Source organism: Beta vulgaris, chromosome 5 (assembly GCF_026745355.1).
Source record: "Beta vulgaris subsp. vulgaris cultivar EL10 chromosome 5, EL10.2, whole genome shotgun sequence".
Lineage (NCBI taxonomy): Eukaryota > Viridiplantae > Streptophyta > Magnoliopsida > Caryophyllales > Amaranthaceae > Beta > Beta vulgaris.
Window position 1 is genome coordinate 66,383,559 of NC_079206.1, and position 23,934 is coordinate 66,407,492.

The 23,934-nt window shown below is 36.1% G+C and overlaps 1 protein-coding gene across 2 annotated transcripts; it reads right to left on the reverse strand.

Annotated features, from left to right (window-relative positions):
• Nucleotides 1-183: 183 nt before the first annotated feature.
• Nucleotides 184-21,464, reverse strand: LOC104894714 (stromal processing peptidase, chloroplastic). 2 transcript variants are annotated; one of them, XM_010681006.4, is made up of 26 exons: nucleotides 21,283-21,464; nucleotides 20,891-21,179; nucleotides 17,194-17,437; nucleotides 16,128-16,369; nucleotides 15,106-15,304; nucleotides 14,123-14,170; nucleotides 13,892-13,999; nucleotides 13,592-13,780; nucleotides 13,203-13,502; nucleotides 12,454-12,555; nucleotides 11,746-11,880; nucleotides 11,427-11,651; nucleotides 9,755-9,958; nucleotides 9,488-9,658; nucleotides 8,628-8,777; nucleotides 8,132-8,269; nucleotides 7,160-7,387; nucleotides 6,931-7,077; nucleotides 6,657-6,768; nucleotides 5,615-5,732; nucleotides 3,259-3,379; nucleotides 3,099-3,179; nucleotides 2,233-2,334; nucleotides 1,944-2,094; nucleotides 1,528-1,674; nucleotides 184-674 (listed from the first exon to the last, which is right to left on the reverse strand). In XM_010681006.4, exons 2-25 carry the CDS (start codon nucleotides 21,073-21,075, stop codon nucleotides 1,583-1,585), a joined length of 3,792 nt encoding a protein of 1,263 aa, XP_010679308.2. In that variant the 5' UTR covers nucleotides 21,076-21,179; nucleotides 21,283-21,464; the 3' UTR covers nucleotides 184-674; nucleotides 1,528-1,582. The 2 variants fall into 2 exon arrangements, with proteins under 2 accessions (XP_010679308.2, XP_010679307.2); XM_010681005.4 differs by having other exon boundaries at nucleotides 1,528-1,680; nucleotides 21,283-21,451.
• Between the last annotated feature and the right edge of the window lie 2,470 nt (nucleotides 21,465-23,934).

Sequence of the window (23,934 nt, forward strand, 5' to 3'; positions counted from 1 at the left end):
CATCTTCAAACGAAATTATAAAATTATAAGATTCAAAGAAGCAACAATAAATCTGTAGGTCGAATTTATTAGATGTATATATCTGCTCCCTACCTTGCAGAAGCAAAAGAAGCTACTTTAACATTCAAATTCTTCGTTTCTCTATGTTTCATAAAAGATAAAGATTGAGAAAGAATAATGATATAATCAAAAAAGAATGAAGTTTAATATACATTGGGAAAAAAATTATTACATGTTATCACATGATTATTCTTTCACCCAATCCTGAAGATTACAACAAAAAAATAATCAGGATTGAGTATAATGCTGTAATGAATACAAAATTACAAGAGATTGATTGTACCTCTAACTACAGTAACCCAATATCTTTATGTTTTAAAGGAAATACAACACTATAATAACCCAATATAAAGCCTACAATGTGAACACTAAACCTCCTTCAAATTCCTGTAAAGATTATACATTATATGTAGAGTTTGAGGAAGATTATTAAACCAAGCCACATTCGAAACATTTTTTTTTTTGTTCGAATGCACTTCCTTTGGCATCAAGCAGTTCTGTCCTTCAAATAATTTCCATTCAAATCAACTTTGAGTGAGCATTTATCATTTGATATATAGCAACCGATAATTCAGCAGTTGCACAAATTTCCACTTCTATAGAACACCTTGTACCTGACATACATAACAAGAGATATTAAGCTGAGCAAGTTATCAACTTATCATGTGACAGATAAACAACAGTCTACCATTTCGTAACACGCAGGCCTGATAACATTAAGGAAAAGTTCATATTCGTAACACCTCCATGTGCAACGGGTTAAACCATCACAAAGGCTTGGTTTCGCGTGTTACAAGTATAGGTTTTTCCACTAGTAACTTCTACTAGTTTGGCCATCATGAGCATACTAGTATAATACTGTAACCTTGTGGCAAGTTAATATAGGGTCAAAGAAGAAATCCCAGTTTTTCCCCTACTCTTCTTTCCAACTTGTTAAATTCTCCAAAAACATACTTCATATGGTTAAATTGGTTAAAGCAAAATTAATAAAATCTTATCTTGGCCTCATCGTCCTCACACTTCCCATTCCCAGCACATCAAGCATGTCGATTCAGCCATAAGAAACACCATATCAACCAAGTATGTTTTAGACTGACATAATCTACAGCTCACTGCGAGCATCTATATACAATTTCATGCATTTTCCGCAGGGACAAGGACTCAAGATGGAAACACAAATTAGAGGCCGTTTTGAATGGCCCACATATTAGACAGCCACAAGTTGATACAGGCACCAAGTAGAAAGTCCACAATGTCCAACTAATCATCGATGGAACAGTAAGCAAAATCACCAGAAGGACTCAAGGAGATAGGTTTTCTGAATATATGAACTAGATATAGAGTTTAGACTACTACCATACTAACAATAGATTGAGACCAGAAGACTAGGTATATGAGGGAAGATCATAAAAAGTATTTCAACCAGTTGTATCATGGATAAGAAGAATGCCAGAAAAGTAGTTATACCTAAATAAGGCCAAGAGACCAATGAATCTCAAATCAACTACTTAAGCGACTGATTTCACGTAGTTGGTCGTGTCATCGTTGATAGCCCACGTCCCACAGGCAAACCTCCTTGATGCCCTCCAAAAGGTTCTTCAACAACCAAAGAAGCTGCATCTATAGATCAAATAATAGTCTTAGAGTTACCACAACAGCTATACAAAACCAATCACAAGCTAAGAGAATATGCATTAAAGAATATTGATGAAACTACTCAGTTTTACGTTTGCAACGACACCCTGCAATGTCGTGGATGTCAACAATTTTCATCCAAGGATAGAAATACATATTCCTAACTAATGGAAACCCAATCCCCCCTTTCCACCCTCCAAGAGAGAACTTTTTGTATAACTAAAATGAAAGCAACCAGATCTTATCACCTGAAATTTCTTCTCCAGCATGTGCTCCAGCAATACCAATACATGAATACAAGGAATTCTCATCCACCTTCAATTGCTCGTAGGCAACATATACATCTTCTATAGTGGCAGCTTCATAGAGGAAGGTTAGGTGTTTAATGGATGATAAGTCCTGAAGGTATATCAAATGGGAGGAAAAGAGCAGAGCTCAAGTTATATTAGATCTTTAAGAGACATAAGGACACGAAACAAATTGCATAAGAGAAGGAAGAAGCAGAGGATGCGGAATGGTATATAAAGGCAATTTTACCTTCCTTGGAACAGAAAGTGCTTGCAAATGAGCCAACAACCCAAGCCAGTACGCATTTGACTTGATCTCAGCTTCATGTTTCATCAACAAGGTTCTCTTTGCCTATAGATTAATTTCATTAAATGGGTTTTAGTCGCCATTGATAACAAGACCAACAACAGAAGTCAAATACCAAAAGAAGGCAAACAAAAGACATGCCAGAACAGCAGATGTGACCCAGGACAAGCAGAAACCACAACCAGATGGCCAGATGAAAGGGAACAATGGGATTAAAGAAGACATTCTCTCAGACCCTTACTATTCTCAGAATGCACATGAGTGACAAAAAGGAGTGAGAGCGAGAGAGGGTCAACCATATATGCTCTATAATTGCATGTATTTGATTATTGATTAGCTATTTTAGTACCTATGCTGTTCATCTTGAATGCTTGATCATACGTAAGTACATACTCGCTTCAGAAAATCATTAGTCAAGTCAATAGTCATTGATGGAAGTGGTAGAGATGGTGAAAACAGCAGATAAGAGTGGTATCATGGCAATAAAGAAAAAGCTAGCCGTAAAGGGAATTATGTAGGAACAAAACGAAAAATTATACCAATTTATCATATGATGTAGAAGTAACGAAAAATAGATTTCCTAGCCAAATGTTCTATAAGTCAAAACAACAATACTGAGACATGGCTCAAACATCTGATAATAATCAACATGCCTTTGTGATCAATCCTTCCCTAAAGTTCTTCCAATCTAACTGTATAATACAACCCCCTGTCCGACCCTCAAAAAACCAATTTCTGTAGAAAAGAAGGTTTAGACCATGGATTAAAGCTTACAGAAGATCACTTTGTTACGTCTATAGAGTACTAACCCTGTCTAGCTCCCTCGGAGAAATGCTGTTGCTATGCAACCCCCTGAGCACATTTTTGCAAGCATCAACAGCTTTATGTACCTGGAAATATTTTATATTAGTAGAAGTTCAAAACAAAAAATCCATAACATGGAAGGGGTGCATTGTGCTGAGTCCATACCTTTCCAGGAGTTGATGTCACAGAGATCACATACCACCCAAAATTTAGCCTATCAAATAAGTTTAATTCGAAAGACACATCATATGTCAAACCCAGAGAATCCCTGACTGTCGTGAAAAGCCTGTAAAGGTGACCAAACAAACAAAAAGTTGGTGACACAAATCAAAGATAGACACCGAAACTACATAAAGGTTTCTCCCTAAATCACGAAAAGAATAAGAAATGGAAAACAAGGAACCAGAAAGTGTGCCTTGTCCTCGCATGGTGTACATTAATTTAAGGTATAAAGCGTCTGAAGACCAACATATCCATACCACAAATAATCCAAAATCACAAAACATCAACCGTCTTCCACAAAAGGTAATTAAGTTTCCACCAACAATGGAACATGATAAGCATTGGAACCAGCATAACATGATTATGCTTGCAGTAAATACATTTGATAGGGGTGAAAAAGCTAAGTGGCTCTTTCTGATACATCACCTTCCTTAGTAGTTTAGATCACGATTGAACTAGCTAACCTGGGGGTTCAAGCACACATCGTTTCTTCTTTAGCAATTAAATCCATTGACAGAGTTCTTTTTGTTTAAGGAGTTGATCTTTTAACCCCCAAAACATTTGATAGCAAATATGACTTTTGCTCCTATATAAGAAACTGAGATTAATTAATACTATCACTATTTTTTTTAAATGCAACATTTGATTATTTTAATCCACTCACCACAAAGGCATCTAAAAAAAAACAGAGGAAGCATTATAAAGAATATATTCTGTCTAGGTTGATTTGTTCTTTCGAAGGTAAAGCTCTGCAAAATCACAATTTCAATAGGGTAGTTTTGGATTCCCAGCAACTTACTTTTTCCATTCTAGAGCCTCAATCATTTTTACAGATTTTGATTATTCTTCAGAGGATGCTACGTTACTGAGCAAGTCTATTGAATATATTAGCTAGAGTCCTGGGATGAAAACTATGTTCAGTATGGAACAATGTTGGAAGAACCATTGCCCTAGAGGATATCCTCCTATGTTCCTATGGACGTTATGTACTGACATGCTCCAACCTTCTGTGCCATATTGAGTGTCAGCTCAATGTTACTTATCAATTTTAGAAACACATATCATAGTTCCTCCACTTCTTTTTCATTGCAAGTTTCAACATTTCTACTTTTTAAACTATTAAGATACTAGTATACTACCCTTAATTGTACTTCTTATTAACATGTACTTTTAAATGTTAGTATGCAAATATCGCATCTACTTCAATGTATAATTTCATAATATCAACTTTTTGTATTCTACTCATAGAAAAATAAAGATATCTATGGTAGAAGTAGTGTGTTGGAGAGCGTGAAAGTCAAAACTCAAAAGTACTTCAATTAGATGACAACGAAGGAGTATCACTAATAGATACAAATGCAACTAACAATTGTTTAACCTCTGTGCATGACCTCAAAAGATACTTGTTTTAACAAAGAAGAGAAATATCCAAGTGTAAGTAATTGCGACCCTATCTTTAAAAAGTTCCTGTCATAAAGTCATAGTAAATCATCTGTTTAGACTTATGATATTAAGCTTATTTCCACGTATATCAATATACATAATAGTCACATACATCAGCTAATCGAAACACTTGTTGTAGCAAAGAGTATCCCTTTTAAGTTTGAACTACTAACATCTAGCTAACAAGAAACACTTGACAGCAACAAAGAAGTACATAATGACCAATAACTACTCGAACCATCTTAACTCAAAAAGAAAAAAATTTACAATTCAAGCCACCAGCTAATATAGTAGCTAATATTTCCTACAGGTCCTCAGAATAAGATGTGATCATCTAAGAGTTATAGCATCAGCAAAACAACATGAGGGCTGATCCACTTTATAGAACATGTTCTGGTACAAGAGACACTGTAGTCAGGCTGGATTTCATTAGGGGACCACAGGGACAATAAGGCAGCAAGTCTTTGATCTTTCACCTGAGACTTCTAAATTCTAATATTCTGTAAAAGGAAAATGATTACTACAGCAGGGAGAACAGGGGTCAGATTGACTGTTGTACATATAAGAAAGAATCCAACTCCCACTAGGTTTATCAGAATCATATTATTTTAGTGGCCTTGGAGAAAACAAATAAGTGCCATTTAGCCAGAGAAACATCATCATTCATCAATAAGCCCCACTTTCAAAAAATAAATCATTCAGGAGAAAGTATATGAGACAAGGCAATGACAAACAACAATGAAGCCGGCTGCCAGAGCATGTTGACATGTCTGCAACAATTGATTTCAAGCGTGTATCTAGAAAGATGAGCACAATTTTCTCAACAAAGATTTGACGATCTTGTCCAGAAAGTTACCTGGAATTTATAATCTCTGCCAACAGCCCCATCGTGATGCCAAAGAACAGCGGATGGCCTCGAATTTTGCTCTGTAGCTTCTTTACATCATTGGAGTTCTCGGAGTTTGATAGCTCACCTATACAAGAAAGTCATAAGGGGGTATAAGATAAACACCCTTTTTGCGGATAAGTAACAAAGAAATATATTAAGAAAACCTAAATACTAGCCAACGGTCCACCACGTACACAGTAGGGTACAAAAAGAATTATATACTGAAAGTAAAATGCACATGAATCTTCAAATAAGATTCACTGACAAGTCAACTCATGGCTCTTAGTACTAGAAGGTAAACCCAATAGAAAATGCACTAATTGATAAGTTCAAGTGCCTTTGCAGCATATAAGAAAGTACACTACCTCAGAGGATAGCTAAATCATCTATATTACAACTATAAAAGTTGACAGCAAATACTTCCATAGTTCCATCTACAGTATGCACATTTTCAGTGTAGTCAAACATATAATATTATTTGACTTCTGGGATATAATGGACTAAATTAATAAGGCTCATTGAACTACCTGCATTTCTTTATAACTGTGAAGTATAAACAGTAGTTTCATATAAGATATTGGGACAGTTGAGAACAACCTATCTGTTCAGTGTTGACACAAGGGTAAGGCACTAAGGCTGCAACATTGGAGCCCCCCCACTCCCTGCCAAGGCAGAAGCTCCAATAGAGGTATCAGGAAAATTGGAAGTTGATGCTTATCAGCTAATGTAACACCAATTTCACACTTGAACTGTCACAACAGGATATACACTTGATGGTCGTACGTTGGTCAGTAGTATCCTTGTTGACAAGATATGAAAGGTTAAACAATGAGGGATACTGGTTCGGCAGTATTTTAGCCTAAACTGATAGTAAACTATTATATAGGAGCACCAATTAGAGCATCCATGAAATATCTTTGAACAGAATTCTTGCTATCATAGATTCAACCAAGTAAAATGACAGCAACACAGCAAACAAATGTAGACCAACAGATAAAATGAGTCATACCATTGTGAAGGGATTCAAAAAGATCGACATCATCAACTGTGATGCCCCATCGGTTTGGTGCAGGGCCAGCAATATAAGCACAAGCTCTTTCATCAGTGTCTTTTATGAAAACCTGCAAATAGGATAGAATACAGTTAAGTGACAAAACGAAAGTATCATCAATGCACGCAGACGACTATTGCCAAACTTTATAGCAAGGTAATGTGAGAAAATATAAGCATTTTTTAATGAACTTTGGTATAAGATTATCAGAACTCTCACGTTTTCATCTTACCTGCTGAAATTGCATATCTGATGGTGGGCGAAAGAAGACAGCGTCACAGATCTTCTTTTCAAAATCCCGAGTTGCTGTAACCGTACCAAGGTAATCAAGAATACAAGACTCTATCTCTTCTTCTGAGAAGTCTCCAACAACACTGACCTGATTATTTGAGATAGAAGGAAACAACTTAAGGACTTTTCAGATAGTACGTATTCAAATTTGATGCCAAGGGAGTAAATACCTCCATATTATCACCCACAAACTGATTCATTACAGCCTCCTTTACTGACTGTAATGTTAACTTCTGCAGTGATTCTGGTGTAGGCTCGACAAAACGTTCATCTCCACTCAACATTGCTAGCATAAGCTTATGTGCTGTCGAACGCTCTAAGCTTTTGGGAATTGACCGATAATATGACAAGTATAATTGCTTTGCTCTATCAAACGCATCATCCAGCCAGACACTATGCTGCATGTCAGCAAAGAAAAAATATTGTTCATCCCAAGTCATAGGCATTTGAGAATTTAAAAGCAATATAGCAGCATAACGATTGATGAGTATCTGTTAGCAGGATTTTTAATCCAAGTATTGCCCATTGGAAAATGAACCTAACTTTTCTGGTGTTAAATGCTGACAACTGAAGACCACAGAGTATGGCGATAATACAGCGGTGTACGAATCCTAATTAAGGAAGTCTAGTTATATAGTTGAAATTTACAAACGCAGGTTACTTAAGAGCATAATCAACAGTGCATAAACCTAACTGGAAGACCTTGAGTTATAGACTTCTGTTCAGTATAATGAAGAAAGAGATATCCTTGATTATATATGTTAATCAAATGCTACAATCGCTGATCACAATTATAGAACTGATTGATATTTTGTCATCTTACTTTCTTACGACCAGACGACTCGGCGTGGAAATACTCAGTCGTGGACGTAAGACTGAAGTAGTAAGCATATAAATTTTCAGACATCTTCAAAACGACACCACTGGTATGAATCCAGCCAACAACAATGTCTGAACAGGTTTAGATGAATATGGCATTGCCCTAACCAATCTAGAGTAGATCATCGATATTCAAAGCAAACAAGTTCAATGCTCCCAGCACAGATAAGCAAGCTCTAAGTCCAGGTAGTAAACTACATAAATTCATAGAACAAGGAAATTAGACTGGATGCATGGTAGTTGTCACGGACTATTATAAGTACCTCAAGAACCATGTGTAGTAACTGGAAGGCAGCACGCATTCCGTTGTCTCTCAGCGTAAAACGGAATTCCATGCATATAAACTCCTCAGTGGATTCCAACGAGCAATTAATCAGATGATTTACACAGAAAAGCTCTACCTGCCAATAGCAAGATCAACATTTGAGTAACAATTACTAACTATGAATAGAAATCGACCGAAATTATACTAACGAACATGTAGACAGATTGGGGCATGAAACATAGTAATCAATAAAATTCTAAAGACATCAAGAGCAGCATTTGCTAGTTAGTAATTTTTTCTGGCTTACTACAAAAAGAAATACTACTTAATTGGATTTACTCAGTCCTCTAAAGACATCAAGAGCAGCATTTGCTAGCACAATTACTTGCAAAGTATAAGCAACTTAAAAAGACCAAAACACATCTAAGTGGCACTCAGAAAAATCAATGTCCTTGAAGCATTTATTTGAATCACAGATGCAAGATGAACTTTACCTGCTCTCGAGAAAAGTTACCAACACGACCACCCTCACTGAGAGTCCGAACTCCAACAACAACAGACCCCTTTTCATCTGAACGTTCCATGGCTCGTCCACCACCAACTATGAGCCGCATGACACCACTCTGGCTTTCATGTCTTGAGATCTATCATGAAATTACAGTCAAGCACATGAAAGTGAGAAGAAAAAACTGCAGCAACTAATGCAGACAGCTATAATCGAACAGAAAACAAAGCAGGTGCTGGAAGGAACTATCAAAAGACGGAGACAACAAAGCATTTACAACATAGACAATCCAATTTCACCAAACAGATTCAAATTATGACTTGCAACTATTAGTCTTTTCTCTGTTCTCTACTCTCAATTTCTTTCTTTTCTGTATTTCACCTTCCAAAAGTTCAAGCAGGTGCACAAAAGCCTAATATAATGTAATTCAGTGTGAGAATGACGCTTGGCCACCAGAAGCTTTGCTACTCATGAATGCGCTCATTCTTTGAGACGTCAAGCATTTTGAAACACAGTACACTACATAGTTCATACAATATGTTATGCAAAGTTCATACTTCATACAATATGTTATGGAAGAATATTGCCACAAAAAGAAGCCTGATTTTCAGAACAAACTCAAACAAGTACACAAATGTAAGCCGATACTTTGTGTACGCATCCAAATTACCTAGAATAATAGTAACAGAGCCAAAATGCATGATCTGATACACTTAATCAAGATGCTTGTAGCCTTATAGTACTTAGGAAAGATTTTATATATATAGTCACGCATCCACACACACACACACAAAATACAGTTTCTGTTTATGGAAAGATCATGCTAAAATGAACCTGGCAAAGTTATACCTTGTAATTTACTGGAATACCATTTGAAAGACGACGCTGAGTGATCCCCGTCTCTTTATCATAAAGCTTAGTACCATCTAGTTCTGCGCCCAGTGGTGCAAATGATGGGTTGCGTACCAATCTTAGTTCTTGTAGCTGAGACGAAGTTATGAGATCTTTTGGCACCTCAAGCTGGGGAAAAAAACAGAAGCAAATAAAAGAAATGAATTTACAAATAAGACATAGTGAATTTCAAGAGGTATGACAATATCTTTCAAAGAATTGCACCTCTAGTTCAGCCTCAATAGGTTCCTTCAATCCTGATATTATAGCTTCAGATACCTCACTGGGTGATATCTTGAAATCAGTTTCACCAATTCCATCAATATGCACTTTTTTAGGAACGCAAGCAACAATTGCCGCAGGAGCAGGGGCAGTTGGTTTCCCAAAATCAGCAATAAATTCCAGCACTTCAGCACCAATGGAATTGACCTGTGAGCAATAGCAAGAATTAGTCTTAGATAGTTTTAACAATTACTACAAAATATGGATATGCAAGTTTGAAGGACAGGACAAAAGCGTCAGTGTCGTGTAGCTACACCATTTCCTTGATAAGTAAAGCAACAATATTAACAAGCAGCCAGCACAAAATATTATTCTGGATTCCTTCTCCATCCAACCCTCAATTATGGGTAAGATACAACCATAGTGGGATCTCATAACCTCTCCTAGATGCTGCATCACAACATGCTTGCAGAATAACCAAACAACCCACATGCATTAATGAACCAGGATACTCTCAAACATGCAGTAAGAATAGAAAGCACTCCAATACTATGGCAAAGAACTAATGATGTATAGCCAAGATCAAATTCAATATTGACTGAAAACCGACTTTCACCCCTATCAGACCTCCCCCAAAAATTATGACATGATGAAGATGAGGGGGTTCACTTAATTCTCATTTAGCCATCTACTACACCAATATTAATTGCCCCACCAGTGATAAAATCCTGACTTTCCATCCCTAAATTTTCTTCACGTGTGAGCTTGACTTGAAGATTAATTAATTAGAACTGAACAGAGAAAAAAGAATAAGAAAGCGTACTGCATTGGAAAGAGAAAATTGATGTGGTTATGGTGAAGACTGAAGAGTAACAAATGTCTTCAGATTGTTATCTTTAACCCAAAATGGACGCGTAAATAATATTTGGTACAACCCAAAAAGGGGTGTCAAAAAAATCAGGGTGTTACCCAAAAGTTTTATGTATGCTATGTTGTGCAGAATTCTCCAACACCTAAGACTTATAGGTTCTAATTACCCCAGAAACTGTAAGCCAGTAAGCCAATAATCCATTAGCTGTTCAATCCTCAAGCTCCCACACCATATTATGTCCCACTCCCACCCATGATTCTGTAAGGTCTCTAGCAATCCTCTTGTCAATTTAAAGTTTACATACTTCAATTCATGTCATCTGTACACCTCATACATCAATGTAGATAAGTGCATGGAAATGAACGAATAAAGCAAATCAAGGACAGCAGATCAGAAACAGATTAGTTATATATGATACTCGATACTGCCCCTGAAATTGGAAGTACAATAATGCCTTTTCTTGGTCTGAAAATTGTCTTTTGGACCCACTTATAAAATTTCCCACGCAATTAACACATCTTCCCATTTATATTACTTTTGTCTTACTTGGTTTAGTGGTAGGATTTAGGAATTCCACTAGGTAACTTGGAGGTCCAAAGTTTAAATCCCACCTCTGCATTTGTGAGGAGTTTACCTCCCTCCCCCTTTCTCACAAATTGGGCTTCCACTGGGCTGGGGATCACCTGGCAGTAGGGCCCCGGCCCAAGCCCACTACATTAACAAAAAGAAAAATTACTTTCTTTCTTTATATGTATGAAGATCGAACATAGACCCTCAATTTAGGACAGATAAGACATAAAGTACCTCTTCAAGGGTAACTGTTCCAGCAACAGCAACCAAACTCTCATGACCTTGTAACTGGTCCATTACTTTGTGTCCTAATGCATCACTTTCCATAATGAAATCCAGATTGTCCACAGATGGCACATTATCGATCATCGCGGCCAAATGCTCGCTATCTTTCAGCAAAGCATCCCTATATCGAGCTAATTCACCTTTTGTCACACCGAATTCCTTCAGCCTACGGACCTGCAATCAGAGCAAATATTACTGAATAATATTCCTTGCAGCAAAGAAATATAAACACAGTTCCATGGCTAATCTTAAATAATAGAACACAAACCTCCTGAACTGCAACTTTGATTGCATTTTGCCAATTTTTAGGTTCTGCTGTAACTGTAAGAGTGGTTACTGTGCAACCTTCTCTTCCAGAATCACTGTGGTCCAACTCAATTGCGGTGAAAGGGGGATTTGAACTCTGCATATTTTCAACAATGTAGCTGAGATATGGGGGGCACAAAGAACGAATTCGAAGCAACTTTTTCCTAATGCTATACTAATGCACAACATTAGCCAAAAATAGATACAATTTGAAGGACATTGGTTAGACACTGTCAGACAAACAAACAATAAAAGAGAAGAAAAGGAAGAAAAAAAAAAGAGAGAGAGACAAAAAGCCCAAATATGAAACAATTAATATGAAGCAAGAAGAGCTTGATTTCAGTTTCAAGTAAAGAATACATTCTTCATTACACAAAAGACAATTCAACTCCTTTCTTGAGGCTAAACAATTTCAAAAGCTTTAGAGCGTAAATAATCAAAGAAGCATTGCTCTTACTGTTGTTCAATACAATGTACTATGCCAAAGTCTAAGAGCACTGCAAATGCACAGATAAATAACATAAAGAACTCAGATATACCTTGCTATACAGACAACACTTGTATAATTATTTTAGAAGCATATATACAATGACAACATTTCAAAGGAGATCATAGAAATCAAATTCATGCGCGTGAAATGAAACAGCAAACTATATCTAGATCAATGCACCTTGTATCGGGTGTTAATCCTGAAATGCAGGGCAGAAAGAACAATTCTCTTCATTAGTACATTCCGTAAATCAGCATATGTCTGGACTTTATTCACCGGAACCTGCAACGACACAACAGAATGTGAAAGTGTAAGGAGAAGTAGGATGACCAGGAATACGAACTAAAAGCTAACAATGACTTTTTCTTTCAAAATCTATCCTACAAGTGAAGATTGAGAAAAATGAAAAATTATATGCCAACAGCAAATGGTCCACTGATATTTAAAATAAAATGCAGCTACTCCACCCTCCTTTAATGAAGCAAACACCACTTTGACCAATTTCTTAACAAAAATGGATTCGCCAACTTCAAAATGGTGAAGATAAAATTTCTAATTTATTCTAGCCTATCCAATTTCCCTCCCAATCTCCACTCTCCAGATATCTTATGGGGAAGACATGAACGCATGATTAAACTACAACCTTTATGCCAAGAGACTCCAGTGGTTCATGGAGAGAGGTACTGGGTCTATCTTTTAGACATACAAGCATTATTCATTTGGGAATAAAACAGGTGGAGCAGTTCAATTTATGCACAAGGGTTTAAGTTATCTGATTGCTCAACAATAGAGTTCGAACACTGATACAACAGGAACAGAGCAAACACCAAAAGCCAAAAACTCACAGACAAATACGTTAACCAGTAAGAAATAAACAAGCTTCACACAACTCTTAAAATATTAAGTAGCAGACAATATGCTTTCCTTACCTTGCAGAACATATTAAATGAAAAATTCTGAAGCAACTCATGCTGAAATATCTGGGGAGGGTCAGATACACGACCACTTCCAGGTAGAGACCAATTGTGCCGGACAGGAGGACGTATTGCATGTCTTTCCTTTTTAGTAACTTTTGACTGGTCAGAACTTGATGCCTTATCTTGAGAAGTTCCTCCAAGGCCAGCAGAGAGTTTAGGCACTAGGAAACTAGCCATCGCACCAAACGCATTAGGTGTTGGAGGTGGGGAAGCCACTGTCTCATTCTCAGATCCAGTCTGGCTAAATACAGCCTACATTTTAATCACAAAGAGTAACATGAAACCCATAATTAGAGAAGGCACCAACAAAAACACAAGCAACTCAGGCATTCACCTCTTACCTCAATTTGGTAAACAGTCTTCGAGATGTTATCTATATCCCCGACAATGTACAGAGTTGCGTTTGCAGGAAAGTACCAGCGGTCGTGGAATTTTTTTATTATATCAACATCCCACTTCTTGATCTGCTCCTCTAATCCTATAGGAAATCTTCCACTCAATTTGTTCTCTGAATGCAAATGTTGAAGCAGCTAAATAAAAAGAAATGAATTACACTGAGGAGTCAGTAATGTTGTAAACAAACAAAAAAAACAGTACAAGCAAACACAAAGTATCCAAAAACCAGAGCCACCTGAACACACCTGGCAATCAACACGATATTCTATAGTATTCATCATCTGAAGTTCAGACAATATTGCCCGCCTTTCCTTTTCAACCCTAGACGCAAGAAATTTCGGGTGGAAAGCTATCTGCATGAAAAGACATAAGAAGTATCTTTACTTAATCTATCAAAGACTATATGAAGTTGCTTACAAGGTGGAAAAGATATACGGTTAAATTTTGGCATATTGTGCCACAATTTCGATTATTACCTCATTTAAAGCATCAAGTACGGAAGGCAGCAAGTCACCATCAGAGTCCTAACAACAACCACAAATATGCAGTTAGTGTGTATATCAGTATATATAATTGCATATATATGTTACCAAGGCCTTATTGGCAAATAGCAATTAGCATATAGCATATGTGTTTGGGAGCTTAGCAGTTTGATAAGTATGTAAGAAATTTGGGAATTCAAACCCAATTTCCCTGTGGATATGGCATTCTAATTAAATATGCTCTGAACTAATCACTTACATCAGCAAAGTCACTAATCTAATGCTAAATTTCCCCCAAATATGCTAATCATTCTCTAATATGTTCTTTGTCCCCCCAGGCTTCAAGCTGCTTCCACTTATAGTACAAACATATGTATCTTCTCCTGCCACACACCCTCGAAAGTTTGCGATAACTACAGCAGAACTCATTAGCAATTAGCAAATCAGCACTACCTTATAGTATCAGCAAGCAACTCTTCATGCATTAATTTTTAAAACAAAACAAAAGTAGGAGCTCAAAGCTAGTACAAGGAGAAGAATAAGAAAACTCCATATGGAAATCAATAAATTTCAGTACAAAAAAATGATGGCATCACATTTTTGAAAATAGTAAGTATCAAATTGAAGTATGGTATAGGAAGTGAACTTAGCCGTTCTCCAAGTGAAATTAGATTTTCAATATTTTTATTGAGGTCTGAAGTCTCATGCATTCTCATAGAAATTTTGACATAATAGTTTTAGATGAAAGAAAGAATCCATACAATACAAAAAAAGATGCTTCCCATTTATGATTTTCTACATCATGTGCCTGCCGTAATTAGTTTATTGTCTACCCCTAAAAAAAGAGCCAAGGGAGCTAAGAGGGAGGCAGCAAACTCCTTTATTTTTAATTTAAACCTGATTAACAACTGAAAATCCATCATATAATAACTATGCCCCAGTCAAATGGCAATGTCTGACGGATAAAAGCAACGAACCTTTGCATGAGTTGGAGAGTGAATATGAAAGACCGTGTGGTGGAAGTCTGTGTAAGCATTAGACCTTGCTCCTGTGCCAAGCAATTTCTCACGCTTCTTACTACCAAGAAATGCAACATGTTCTATCATATGTGCAATCCCCTGCTCATCATCCTCCTCATCAATAGACCCAACATGAACTTCCATATGTGCTTCGAACCTAGAATTAAGAAGAAAATGTTAGAACTACATGCTTATAGTAGCAATAAGAAAGACCAAAGAAGAATGGAGAAGTAGAACTACAGGTCAATAAGTTTCATACGAGCAAAATTGTCATGAATCTAATGTGAACATTATTGAGCGTGTCTAAGGGGTGAAACATGATATTGGAAACCATCACACCCAAGTCACACTAAGAACACCATATATAAGCGACAGAAAAAGACAATCAAGAGTAAACTAGGTGAGTTGTAATCAGACACCTCCATCTACAGACCATTTCAATTCTGTTTCTAGCCACAGAATGATAACACCTTCCTTAGTCACTCAATAGGAACAACTTGTCTGCCAAGAAAGTAGTAGGAAAGACAAGAGACCATTTCACAAAAATAAATAGTAAGCTGCCTATTTGTTGTACAGCCTACGAGTATAATTGAGCAGGGGAAAAACAAAGAAAAAAACATAGGGGTGCTAGATGGTGAACATGATGGCGTACAGTCAAGATGTCCTCACCATCCTCAAATCAGGCTGTAAGATGCTGTCTCCCTACTATGTGGGAGGGATGAAAATGAAGGCCCTAGAAGCCAAGCAACCTCCCCCAGATCCCCACTCTGATCAGTTAAAGGGTTAGATTAGAGCACTCGCCCATAACATCTAAAATCTCAGACCGATTGAAGAACAACTTAGGTAGCATGAGTTTAATGATAGTCATGATTGTATCCTTAGGTTCTTAATCAAAGTGATATAGTAACTTCAAAAAATCAAAGGATTAACAAGACATGGGGAAAAGAAATCCTATGATATAGGACATAGGTGACAGGTACCTGTTTGGTGGAACTTTATTGGGCAAAATGATGTAGCGTAGCCCATTTTTCAATTGACCTCGGTATAACTTGGGGTGAGATAGAAGTTCGGTATTCAAAAATTCTTCTACTTCTTCTCTTCTTAATTCGAGATCCAGAAAGTCCAATCCCGGCTTCTCTGATATTTCCTCCGGACAACTTGCGCTAACTGCATGTGGTTCATCTGGACCAACAGCCGAGCATCGAACATGATGTTGCTTCATCTAAAAACACACAAATAATCAATGTGCTCAGAAGCCATCTCAAGATAAGCACAAGAAAACTGAAAGCCGTAACACAGTACCAGAAAAGATGTGATTTTATCATTTCCCAGAAAACAAGGAGTATCTCGTTGCAAATCATTTATATTAAATAACGATTACTGGGGCAAAAAAAAAATCATGTATGATGACATCAGCCTAAAGTTACATGAAACTAATGTCACAAACATATTCTTAAGCTGCTTAATCAGTCAAACATCTACTTCCCAAGCCTAAGCAATTTGGATTTGATTTACAGCCTGAATGGCATGCAGTGTGTTCAAACTATGTTTGTCATTCGAAGGCTCAGACCTCAAAGCCATGCAATATTTCAATTGTAGGAACGATGAGTCCCTGATAGCTATAAGCATCGTTTGCTGGAGATTTTCTATTTCAATTATCGTATATATATATATATATATATATATATATATATATATATATATATTCTGAAAAATGTTTGGATTTCAGTGAGCATTGGATGGCAACCAAATTCCAAGATATAGTCCCAGCTGCCAGCATTTGCAAAATAGTATCTATTGATATGTTACTACTCATGCAGAAACCACATTTGATTGACATTTTGATATCCCCTCAATGAATTCAGGCAGGAAAAAAATTCACCAACTCGTAAAAAGTAGGTGCAGCATCAAATAGTTAAATACTTATGGATGCATGATTAGATTCCACCACAAATATGCAATACATAACTATATTCAAACATTTAGGAAGCCTAAGATGATAAGTTTCACTAACAATTAATTAGTTCTTTAAAGGCGCTTACTTACACATACAGTGTCAAGCACGTTCTTCGACAATGGAAATGTTGATATGTCTGATGAAAATCTTGAACTAAAACTCCTAGCAAATGAACCACTTTTGCGACGAGTGTGGTTGCAGCACAAGTACATTCTATCTCTGGTTAAAGTTGCCAACGGCATCTGCTCTGTAAGAATAAACCCCTTCTGCCTCCAGAGATTATTCCTCATCTTAAGTGATCTAGTTACGATTGTTCGACCATCATTTGACAACCTTACAACCATATGATCGAAAAGAAAAATAAGTATTATATTGGAAAAAGAAACCAGATAGGAGTAACCTGCACGTTGACTACAACTCTAAGAGCATTTATATAAAGCAGGATTAATGATATTCAACAATGAAATAATTCAGTTAACACACAAAAACTAAAAGCAAATTATATCAGGCATTTGACCCCCTCCACCCCGAAAGAGAGATGAAGCGAGGGCATTGTTTGACATTCACATAAACTATTCACCTACCTATTTCAAAGCAAGAAATCATGTTCGCTTCAATCTGTTCCTAAAGTGGTTTCTAATACAAATATTGATGTCTTAAGCCTCAGATTCACAATAAACTACCTAGGGATGACTATATCCTGGATCACAAACACAAGCCAGCAACAAGAACCTTTTGTTGTCAGACTTGTGAACCACTTCACACGTAACTAGTTAGCAGGTTCAAAAGTATTTCTAATTTGAGGACTCTGGACTCTGGAGCTCCGGTTGCCTATCAAACTGTAGATCATGTGTCACATATGGAGGAAACCGAAGAGTCACCATTGGACCACCTTATCCCCAATCCAGCTCTAACTACCAATAAGCACATAGTATCCTTCCAGTTTCTGAATATCCGATCACCACTTAACAATTAATGCCTTAGCGCGACATTTAAACATGCATAGGAACATTACCCATGGAAGAGATCCTATGTGCTGATAGGTTATAGATGTTAGATACGTACGCAGAGAGAATGAAAGATCCCAAATCACAGTGCCCTATCTTCACTCTTCAGCAGTAACTCAGAAGGCTGTATAAATACATGTAATAGAGCACGTGAATAGACCCCTTTCCCCACCCCTACCCCCCAGCCCCCAAAAAAGAATATAAATGTTAAAAGAAAGTACTGAAGAATCAGCAAGGAAAACAATGGTTCATCATCAGAGCAATTTTACAAAGAGAAGTATATTTTGTATACTCACAAAAGCACAAAAGATTTACAATGGCAGAACATATACAAGCTTTTACTTACAGAGACACTGACAAGGTAGTATCAAGCTTTTCTGACCAACTTACAAGATTTCAAAACTGAAATATCCATAGCCAGACAAGAGTCTCTGAGAATGATGTCTAGTAATAGGGTACACATATCCAACTTGAAAAATATCATAAAAGGGGAAGAGGACATGAAGTCAGAATTAGCCAGGTTCACGCAGAACAAAGACCTCCAACAGTACAAATAAATAGATAGATAAAATTGAAGTATGTCCTTTAGAAGATTGAAGGGAAGGCCGAAGCAAATTAATAGAAGACACCAACAATAAATTCACTTGTTCAGATTTTTTAAAGGAATAGACGAATAGTTTTGACACCTCATAAAGACAATAACATGTAGCATGCTCCTCTAAGAGAGTACGAATTGATCTAATAATAAGGACAAAGCCCCTTCAAGCTTTATAAGTTCCTATAAGTTAATTTATGGTAAAAGGAAAAAAATATTTTCAAATTTATAGTGCTATCTAGATCTATAAAGTAAAACACACGACTTCCACCCCTTTTCTGCCTAGCTCATATTGTCTCTTATATTAAAATAGTGTTGCCACCCCAATTATAAAAAAAAAAAACAAGTTGCGTCCTTTTAACCTCTTCATTTGGATCCTTTCATCCCATAGTGACTCACCACAATCCCGCTCCCCCTACCCACAGTGAGAGGAACACTTGATCTCACTTACTATAATTAATATTACTAGTAACATAAGTTTACCTCTCTCCAAAACTAAATATAATACTGCGACATATGATGTTTCCTAGAAAATTTTCCATTGCAATATGGACTACGAAGATGACGGATGTAACAAGGAAGCAGAAATAAACATCTAGTTCAACGCTTGGTTGATTGATCTCCTAGGTGAAGGACATGCCTTACACTCTTACCAAATGACTCAAAATCACTTTGACGCTGCTAAAATAAAATATAGACCTTGATATTGCCCAAGAAAGAGCTTTTGCTACCTCGAATTAATGGCTTCCATAGAGTAACATCCATAGACTAATATAAAGCATCTTTGACTGTTGAGTACCATCCTTAGACTAACATAGTCCTCATTTCCAGATACTTTCCCTTTGTTGTGTCATGGTTCAATACATATAAAAGACTAGTGTGCCTTCTACAATGAACTAGATTCCATCTGTCACCTTGTATTACACCAATCAAATAAGTCTTTAGACGTTACTACTTTAATTAGTTACCATTCTACTAAACAAAAAGTTCCCCTCCATAGATTTACTGATGGCTACTTAAGCCTCCTCGACTTGAGACCCATGTCCTATCTGAAAGCTCCCACAAAGGACTTCCTTGATTCCATAATAAGGAGTGTTTGGTTGGCGGGTTTTTTTTTTCATTTTCCTTCGTTTGGTTTGTAAAGGGAGGAAAACACTTCCAAAAATGGACAACATTTTCCTTCTTAGGTAAGAAATGCAACATGTTCCTCCCTATTCCGTACCTTCTATTTCCCTCCTCTTGTCCATCCTTTCCCTTCCATTTATATTCTACTTTTTCCAATCTAAGCATTCATGTAATAAACATAACCAAACAATACAATTGTGTTTCCCATTGAAAATGTTTCAAGTCTAACCAATCGAACCTGATACTCCCTCCATCACAACCTCTTTTAATTAAGGAAATGATACTATTTTACTAACATACCAATAACCATTAACACTATGTTGGGCAATTCCCACACTCTCCGCACATAGTGCACCTTCCAAGAACTCCAATCATAAACCATTTCTACTTCTTAGATGGAAAAAACTTTGTCTACCCACTAGACAATCCACCTATACACTAATAATTAGTGGATTCCAACTCAGCATAGTTAATAATTTTTTAATCGTCTATATCTACTTGGTTGCTTACCCAGTCAGTACATATATCAATCTCCTTCTTAGATGACACTTACTTCCTCCGATTCAAAATAGTTGCACCATTTAACATCTGGATACTATTCATGAAACAACTTTGACAAGCTTTTTCTAACCATTATATAAGAAAAAACCTAGTCAAGTGGGATCTTGTTAAAGTTATCTCAATACAAGGATTTCAAATATGAACTTTTTATCATTTTTACTTATACGCAACTAGAGATATTAACGTTCAAGAAAGCGGGAACGGTGCAACAATTTTGAAACGGAGAAAGTATTTCTTAGATATCCCAAAATAGTAAACGTAATCAATTCCAAAGTATGAGAGTTCCGCAAACAAATAACAAAAAGAATCAAGAAAAGAGAAAAAAACATACATAAAATGAAATTTGCACACTTATACAGGAGTTATTAATTACTCATATTGCATTAATATCTAAAACTAACAAGTAATTACATTGAAATTTAATGCCACAATATAACAATATGAAATTACGCGAGTAATAAAACCATGTATTACTACTATTTAAAAAAAGAAGTGTACCTGCACTTGGAAGAGCACAGAGGAGGTCGACGAAGACTCAATCGCGGAAACTTAGGGTTAGAAGAAGAAAACGACCTAGAAATTGCAACATTTTCCGAACTACGTTCTTCCCCAAAATTATTCAACTTATTACAAATTTGAAGTTTCGAAACACCACCAGAAACAACAGAAGCTGAAGCCGCCATTGTTATACCTTCAATATCTCACAAAAAAAAATGAAAAATCAAAGTCTCAACTCATGAACTCAACACTATCTCATCAAAATCTTCCTCCTTATTATTATTATAACCTGCAAAATTCATCGCAGAAAACACAAATTCAACTGAATTACTGCAAAATTTCCGAAACCTAAAAAATCAATTTCAAGAAGAGGAGAGAGAAAGTGAAATTACCAGAGGAGAGAGAAAGTGAGATAATGGTTGAGTAACGGTGAGAGAGAAGAAGACGTCGAAGACTAAAGAGTTTTTTTTTTTTTTTTTTTTTTTTTTTGAGTAGAGTAAGTTGGTGTGAGAAGAATAATGATTTTTCGCACCAACAAAAAAAACTAAAAATAGAGGAGAAATGAATTTGTTATTTGTTGAGCTTGATATCTTTTGTAAAATTATATTGGATTGCGTGGATGTATTTCCTTCATTAGATTACCGAAATAAGGACAATTATACTTGAAAATAAAAATCTTTTTCTCATGTCAAATTGTGGTTGATTTTATTGAAGTAATGAAAATTTAGTGGTTGTTAACTTGGGTTCGGTCTATCGGCAAAAGTTATTCGGATAAAATTCAATCCAATCCAAAATGAATTAAGGACTGGATTTGAATTGAGATATTTTGAAAATTTGGAGTTTCAGATCGAATTGGATTTAGGGTAATTGGATCCAAAAATTCAATATAACCAAATAGTAATATGTTTTATATTATATATCTTGATTGGGCTTAAGTGCTTAACTGATTTTTTTTTTTAAAAAAAACATAGTGTATAGCCTAGTAGACGTAGCACTTCAACTCTTTCCCTAAAACCCCAACAACACTTAATTCCTCATTTCCTAAATCTACTAAGGTTGTCGTTATGCTTGATTTATTTTATCGAGAAACTAGAGTTTTAAAAAAATGAAATTTTGGATCGGATCCAACCTATATTATGAAAATTCGAATTGGATTGGATCAAATTCAAACTCTAATTGGTTTGGATTCGAATTGAAAAATTAAAATCAATATTTTGTTCAGATCGGATTGGATTAGGCCCTAATCTAAATCGTACACCGAACTTTTCCCCCTTAGTCTAGTCCGGCCCAAAAGTAACGAGTTTTGGGCAAAATTTTTCTACTCGTGATTAGCGCAAAAAAAAGGCTACGGGCAACCTAAATTTAGAAATGTTGATCCGGCTCAAAATAGTGAACGCTGCTGAAGTTTGGGACTGAAATGGGTCACTATTTTTGGGCAAAACCCGGCCCAACCTAGCCCATACAATCACCTCTATATCAATTATATTTTCTTCGAGTTATGATGAAGAATTATAATAGGTAAAATTTTCTTTTGAATATTTATATTATATAACAGATTAAAGTTAGTTTTGATTGAAGTATTTAATCACAATCGAGTTTTCTCGTTGTCTTTGGTGAACATGTTCTCCATCTAAACAAATTGTCGGAAGCACGAAGTTATCAATTCTTAATAAGACAAATTCTAATACCAGATGAATTCTTTTTCGTTTTCGTAGATATTTAAGAGATTCATAATTAGTATCCAGTAAAAACACTTTATTTACTCACTTTGTTTTCTTCTGACAATTTTGTTTTTTGTATAAGGATGTTTGCATCTTCTAGTCTTCCCCTCATATGCTTCTATTTAATTTTATTTTTGGTAAAAATCTACTATTAACATGATCGTACAAATTGTAAATTCACATAATAATAAATAACTATGATGAACTTACTTATTACTTTTCAATATATCAACTATTGTATTTATTAATAGCAATTTTTCATGACACCAGATTACGTTCTTTTCACCTAGACTTTGTTGAACTTTTTGGAAACTAATTAAACTTATTTAAATATATTGATACTTAGCATTTGACAGCTTATTAGAATAATCTTAACTTATTGAAAGTTATTAGTCCTACAAGTTATTTCAATTCTTTTTGTAAAGGTAAACTAAAACATTCTTCATTAGAACTTCTTAGATGGTCATATTAAATGTATATGATAATCATAACATTTTCATTATTATAAAGTTCCTAGAACCACTTTGATTTCCCATCGAAAATGACCACCTAAGAATATTGATCAACCCTTTGGAGAGAGGAAAGGACTCAAGACAGAGCAAAGCTTAACCAATGATCGTGTCCGACTCTTCTTCTTTTCAAGCCATCGCTCAAGGAAGCAAAGTCTCCCTCACTATGTCGTTATCGGATGACCTTGCTCGTGCCTGGGCAAGCATCCATTTGCGTCGTGCATTTTTGCCACCAATAGGGTGGCAAGAGATCACCGCACGTCCCGTGTACCAGAATAGTTGATATCCACTAAATTAACACATTTCAATAATAGCTTACAAACTGCTTCCCAGCAACATTTCAAGCCAGACTGAGTAATTGGCTTCATGTACCTCTTAGGTGATAGCTCGACGCTCCTACTGCATGAAAGAGTATTGTATGGTCCCAACTCCCTAGTCCACATATTACGGTACCTTACAACATTGAAGAACTGTCCTCAAGTATGGGTTACTATCCCTCCATAAAAATGGGCAACCTTACACTGGAATTTATGATTACATATCCTCTTCAAAATGGTAGCCATCCCTCTGAAAATTTGGTATATGTCTCTCTAAATATTACATATCAAGATACTACTACTTCACAAGCCTTTCAGAAATATCTATCTTTAAATGTATTGGAATTTAAATGTGACCAGTAAACATAAAGATCAAATAACAATACATCACGCAATAAGGAGCAAGAAAAGTATTTTCCTTAATCGCCGTGATTAAAAAAGTTCGTTAAGATAACATAAGACGAAGGTATAACGTAGTTTAGTCCCTTCAGACTTGG

What these genes read in the sequence shown, in the direction of transcription:
- LOC104894714 (XM_010681005.4), bottom strand. Translation starts at nt 21,075, where the DNA reads ATGGCGGCTTCAGCTTCTGTTGTTTCTGGTGGTGTTTCGAAACTTCAA. An exon ending in CTATTGAGGCTGAACTAGAG is followed by an intron (nt 9,659 to 9,754) that starts GTGCAATTCTTT and finishes TTTTTTCCCCAG; the next exon opens with CTTGAGGTGCCAAAAGATCT. An exon ending in GTAACTTTTCTCGAGAGCAG is followed by an intron (nt 8,270 to 8,627) that starts GTAAAGTTCATC and finishes TGCTATTGGCAG; the next exon opens with GTAGAGCTTTTCTGTGTAAA.